Source organism: Cervus canadensis, chromosome 32, assembly GCF_019320065.1.
Source record: "Cervus canadensis isolate Bull #8, Minnesota chromosome 32, ASM1932006v1, whole genome shotgun sequence".
NCBI lineage: Eukaryota > Metazoa > Chordata > Mammalia > Artiodactyla > Cervidae > Cervus > Cervus canadensis.
This window is the reverse complement of record NC_057417.1, coordinates 14,069,947-14,075,946: the sequence shown is the minus strand read 5'-3', so window position 1 is coordinate 14,075,946 and position 6,000 is coordinate 14,069,947. Positions and strand designations below refer to the sequence as shown.

At 41.9% G+C, this 6,000-nt stretch overlaps 1 protein-coding gene across 2 annotated transcripts in view; it reads right to left on the bottom strand.

Moving 5' to 3' along the window:
- Positions 1 to 438: 438 nt before the first annotated feature.
- The window catches only part of ACSM1 (acyl-CoA synthetase medium chain family member 1), a 72,497-nt gene continuing 66,935 nt past the window's right edge, over positions 439 to 6,000 (bottom strand). For both annotated transcript variants that reach the window (XM_043456232.1, XM_043456231.1), the window contains 4 exons: positions 4,759 to 4,886; positions 3,743 to 3,842; positions 2,627 to 2,746; positions 439 to 787 (listed from right to left, as the gene is read on the bottom strand). In XM_043456232.1, coding sequence (XP_043312167.1) covers positions 701 to 787; positions 2,627 to 2,746; positions 3,743 to 3,842; positions 4,759 to 4,886 — 435 coding nt within the window. In that variant the 3' untranslated portion in view covers positions 439 to 700. The remainder of the gene's footprint in view (positions 788 to 2,626; positions 2,747 to 3,742; positions 3,843 to 4,758; positions 4,887 to 6,000) is intronic.

Sequence of the window (6,000 nt, the reverse complement as noted above, 5' to 3'; positions counted from 1 at the left end):
TTTGATGGGGATTCTGGGAATTACAGAGGGCCAGCATTTAGCTGTGGTGTTGGAGAAGACTCTTGTGAGTCCCTTGGACTGCAAGGAGATCAAACCAGTCAATCCTAATGGAAATCAGTCCTGAATATTCATTGGAAGGACTGATGCTGAGGCTGAAGCCACCTGATGCAAAGAACTGACTCCTTGAAAAAGACCCTGATGCTGGGAAAGATTGAAGGCAGGAGAAGAGGATGACAGAGGATGAGATGGTTGGATGGCATCACTGACTTGATGGACATGAGTTTGAGCCAGCTCAGGGAGTTGGTGATGGACAGGGGAGCCTGGCGTGCTGCCGTCCATGGGTCGCAAAGAGTGGGACATGACTGAGCAACTGAACTGAACTGAACTGAGCATTTAGCACCAGATCTCTCACAAAATAAACACACAACAGAGTCACTGTTGACGCTAACTCAAATATTTTATTTCCTTTAGCCCCATTCTGCCCACTCACCTGGGCAATCTTAGAGGAACAGGGAACTTGAAGAAAGGACAGTGACTGATATTAATTTGAAAGTACCAAAATGCTGGAATGTTGTCCCTCCTGGTTCTCTTTCAAGTCATCTCTCTCAACATTCCTCTCCTCATCCTCACCATCATGAGGAAACTGAGGCAGTTAGGAATTTGGCCAAGATCGCAGGATGGCTTCTGAGTTTTTTGCCAACTACTTCTGACCAAACTCCTTCTTCCGAAGCTCACTTCTTTTTATCTTGCCAGTGATGGTTTTGGGCAGCTCTGAGACAAACTCCACCTGGATGAAGATAAAGCAAACCCATTCCAGTTGAGTTCCCCTGACCCCCGTCATTTTCTATCAACTCCCAGCAGCTCTCCTCCTTAGCCCCTTCATAGACCCCCAGACTATGGGACACTATAGTGTCCCAGGTTGACACTATGGGACAGTCTGGTGCCACCATTTTGGGGGTCCACCATTTGTTAAATTCTTCTCCTACCCTCTGAAGTTGGATGCAGCCCTTTGATGTACTTTGACCAATGAAATATGAGGAGTGAAGTATGCCACCTCTAATAAAAAAGTTGGGAATCACTGAGACAGGCCACCTTCTCTGTCCATCTCTTCTAGTACTCTGGTAGGTACCTACAAGGCAGTTGTTCCTTTATCCTGGTCCCAAGGTGAGGAGATGTGGAACAAAGGCCCCAGGAAAGCCATGGTGGACAAGTGGCATGAGCAAGAAAGACATCTTCCTTGTTACAACCCACTACAAATTTGTTATCCACAATAACATCAAACCCTTCTTAACTGCTATGCACCCTATATTCTGCTCTTGAAAAAGCATCAGATCCTAATCTTAGCAGCACGAACTCTGTTGTCAGATACACATGGCTTTTTTATTTTTTTTAATTTTTTTTAATTTTTTATTAGTTGGAGGCTAATTACTTCACAACATTTCAGTGGGTACACATGGTTTTAAATTCCACCTTTTATTTATTCTAATCTCAGGCAATTTACTTTGAGTGTTTGAGCCTCAGCTTCCTCTTTGTAGACTGGGAAGATTATCTCAGGTTATGGAGAGGATTAAATAAAATAAAAATGCACGTAAAGCATTTAGTCTAGGGTCTGGTACACATAGTAAATGCTCAATAAATGTTAAATATATAGCTTTATAATATGTATGGATTATAAGCATTCAGACAATGCAGCAAAGTATTATTACAAAAGAAGGAAATATTAACTTTTTGTTTTAAACAAATAGTATAGTATTACATATATTCTTTTATAACCTGCATTATTATCTCAATAATATATTGTCATGATATTTTTGTGTTAAAAATAAAAATCACATTTTAAGTTACAGAATAATATTAGATTTCTTGAATAATTTAATCCTTTCTCTATTGTTGAACATTTTTTGTAAGTTATTCATGGAGTTTAAAACAAATGAAGTTGAATAAAAAGTATCAGAATGTATTACACATTGTTAGGATAAATATCATTTTGCTAATTTTTGTTTGTTATGTATGTATATGTATACTGGATTGCAATATAAAATGTATTAGTTAGTTAAGTCACTCAGTCGTGTCCGACTCTTTGCGACCCTGTGGACTGTAGCCCACCAGGGTCCTCTGTCCATGGGATTCTCCAGGCAAGAATACTGGAGTGGGTTGCCATTTCCTTTTCCAGGGGATCTTCCCAACCCAGGGATCGAACCCAGGTCTCCCGCATTGCAGGCAGATGCTTTAACCTCTGAGCCACCAGGGAAGCCCTAATAAAATGTATATCTCACTGCAAATAATGTTTTTTAAAAGTTTGGAAGTTGCTGATTTGGATGTCGTTTTCAAATTTTGAAAGATTATAAATAACTTACGTGGATATCTTTGGACAACTGTCTAATATTTTTTCTTGAGGTTGACATGCCAGCAATGGATGAGTTTCTGACACAGGATAGAGGTTCTATCCAATTAAGTGGGCTCCCCCACACCCATAAGCTGAAAAGCTTCTTCTGGAGACAAAAATTTTAGTTCTCTTGGGTACTAATGCTTCACCCCAGCTACACTACATCCTATGGGACTTCAGGCATTGGAATTCCCACAACCACTCAAAAAGACCAGACCCCATCCATCTGCTCTCACTCACTTTCCTCGGGTACTTGTAAGGGGCTGTCACTGACTTCACATGCTGCTGCAGCTCTTTGATGAGCTCATCTTGGTCACGGCACGAGAATTCTGGGTTCAGGACAATAAATGCCTTCACTACCTGTAGTGATGAACCAGAGGGGAGACTCAGGCAAGAGTTCCAAAAGTAAATGCTTGGCACTTCCGATGGTTAAGACTCTCCTCTGCAGCAGAGGGCGCTGTTCCATCCCTGGTCAGGAAACTAAGATCCCACATACCATACCGCACTGTGTGGCCAAAAATAAAATAAAGGGTAAATGCTCATTAAATTAATGGAAAAACAAATTGACAGTTGAGCTTTTAGAAATCCGAATACTTCTGATTTCCACTTTTTGCCTCGGAAAAAATCACAACTTCCCTTAATCTCAATTTCCTTTCCTGTGAAATGGGGAGAGAAGAGGTTCATTCTTCATCAGGTTTAGGTAAAGATGCCATGAGATAATGCATATAAAACATGAAGCTAGTTTAAATTTGTCTGCATTCCTATCATTGTTATCACCACCATTTTCACTATTATTGTAGATAGAGTTCTATGGACATTTAATAATTGTTAAAACTTGGCATTTAATAAATGTTGGTAATCTATTAGTTTCATATTATTACTTATGTCTTCATTTAATTTCACAGGGATTGTACACAGAAGGTGTTCAATGAACACTTGTTGAATCAATGAATGTATCCTCTGGACCCAGAGTCCTCAATTTCCCTTTTGACTCTACCACTCATTAGCGGCGTAATCCAGACAAGTTATTTAACCTCTTCATGCCTCTGTTTCCTTCTCTGTAAAAAGGTATAAAAAGAGTCCTTAATTCATTGTGCTCTGTGAGGGATAAATGAACTGGTGCATAGAAAGCGTTCATTAACTCCTGGATGGCATCAGCCGCGGCATTCCCAATCAGCATCATTTCAGTCACAGAAGCGGCTACAGTGCCCCCTGCTGACCACACAGTCTAAGTGCACATTACACTGACGGCCCTCCCTCCACCCAAGGCTGGGTCGGTATGGGCCTGGACCATACATGGACGAGTCTTCCCAGTCCCACACCCAGCCACGATGACCCCCATGTCCTCCTCCTCACCTCTCCTCGAACCGGGTCCGGGCTGCTCACCACAGCAGACTCGGCCACCGCTGGGTGCTCTGCCAGGGCATTCTCTACTTCTGCTGGCCCAATGCGGTACCTGCAGGACCAATGGTTCCTTCTGAGCAAATTCCAGGGCTAGGGTGACCCAGGCCCTCAGATCTCACCTTTTGGAGAGACATCTTCCCCTGGCACAGAGGGAAACGGTCACAGGGAGCCAGAGGCTTGTGCAAAGGCTGTGTAAGAGGACTGAAATGTGAATTCCTGAAGTCAAGCAGCTTCCTCTGGCATGAAAATTCTTTCTCTTTAACATTTGTTGAAATTTTATGTCCTGTTCCTAAACTATGTAATGTGTCATTTTATTTTCTTTATAAATTATTTAAGAGTTAGGAACAACAGAATTGGAGTCAGACCGTTTTTGTTTAAATCTGGGCTGCACCCTCTACTGCCTTTGAAACTTCAGGCAAGTTTTTTTCCACTGGTCACTGGCTCCGTTTCCTCATGTAAAATGGGCATAATCAAGGGAATTCCTTGGTGGTTCAGTGGTTAGGACTCTGCTTCCACTGCCGAGGGCATGGGTTCAATCCCCACTCAGGGAACTAAGATCCCTCATGCTGCACAGTGTGGGCCCCCTTCCCTACAATTTAAAAAAAAAACAAAAATAGAATGGGCATAATCACGTCTACCTTCTAGCACTGAGAAGTGGATTGTATAAAACACTGCACAGAGCGCTGTCACATAATACATCTTCCATAAAGGTGAATTTTATTAATGTTGTTGTTATGTTTTTTTGTGGTGTGTGCTTCATCAGAGGAGCACACAGAATAAGCTCCCTTGACAAAGAGGGACCAAAGTTAAGTTTTCCTTCCCAGTCCCTTTAAATTGCATGATGTCTTACCATGGCTCAGATCTAGTCTGAGAGTCTATCACCAATGCATGAAGGAATGTCTGGGCAAGCTAGATCCCACTAGGCATATGGGAGTGATACCTTCTGGCTCAGGGTCAGCTACACCTACCCGGATGCATTGATGACATCATCACTCCTCCCAAGGAACCAGAAGTAGCCCTCTTCATCAATAGTTGCTTTGTCCCCAGTGTTATAAAAGTCCCCACATTCCACTTCAGCTGTTTTCTCTGGGTTATTCTGCAAAGAGAACAGCACTCCCTTGTTGAAAGCAGTGGGTTTAGAGATGATGAGCCTCAACACAGGGTTCAGATACTGGCTTCAAATCCTGCTCTACCTGACTTGGGCAGTTTTTATCTCTCTCTATTTTCATTGCATGCAAGCACTCAATGCATGCTATTGGTAAAATAATGAACAATACTAAGCAAATTTTAAGAGCATTAAAAAAAATAACAACTCAATTTTGTGTGGTACTCCAGTAGAATAAAATTTCTACTAGAGTATAACTCCATTTATTTTATTCTCTCTTCTAAGCTCAGCATTCACACAGTGCCTGGACAGATGGGAGGTGTCAATAAATGTTTGCTGAATAAATTTTCTTCTCAAAATATTACCTATTTGAGCCTCACACAAAGACTATGAAAATGGTGTTTTAATTAAACTTTTAAGATAATTGTATATTTGCATGCAGTTATGAGAAATAACTGGGCTTCTCTCGTGGCTCAGATGGTAGAGAATCCCCCTGCGAAGTGAGAGAGGTGGGTTCGACCCCTGGGTTGGGAATATCCCCTGGAGGAGGAAATGGCAACCAACTCCAGTATTTTTGCCTGGAGAAACCCCATGAGCAGAGGAGCCTGGTGGCCTACAGTACATGGGGTTGCAAAGAGTTGGACACAATAAACGACTAAACACAGCATAATAAAGAATATGGGCTTCCTTGGTGGCTCAGATGATAAAGAATCTGCCTGCAATGCCCAGGTTCAATCCCTGGGTTGGGAAGATTCTCTGGAGAAGGAAATGGCAACCAACTCAAGTATTCTTGCCTGAAGAATTCCATGGACAGAGGAGCCTGGCAGGCTACAGTCCATGGGGTCCCAAAGAGTTGGACATGACGGAGCAACTAACACTTCCAGTTTCATATGAAATAATAAGAGCGATCTTACCTACCTTTTACACAGTTTCTCCCCATAGTAACATCTTGCAAAAATAATGTTCAATATCACAACTAGGACATTGACATTGATACCATCCACAAATCTTACTCAGATTTCCCTAGTTTTTTATCTGCACTCATATGTGTGGAAAAAGATATTCCCTTCAATTAGGAGCCAAAAGAGAGCTGAGGTAGCTATCT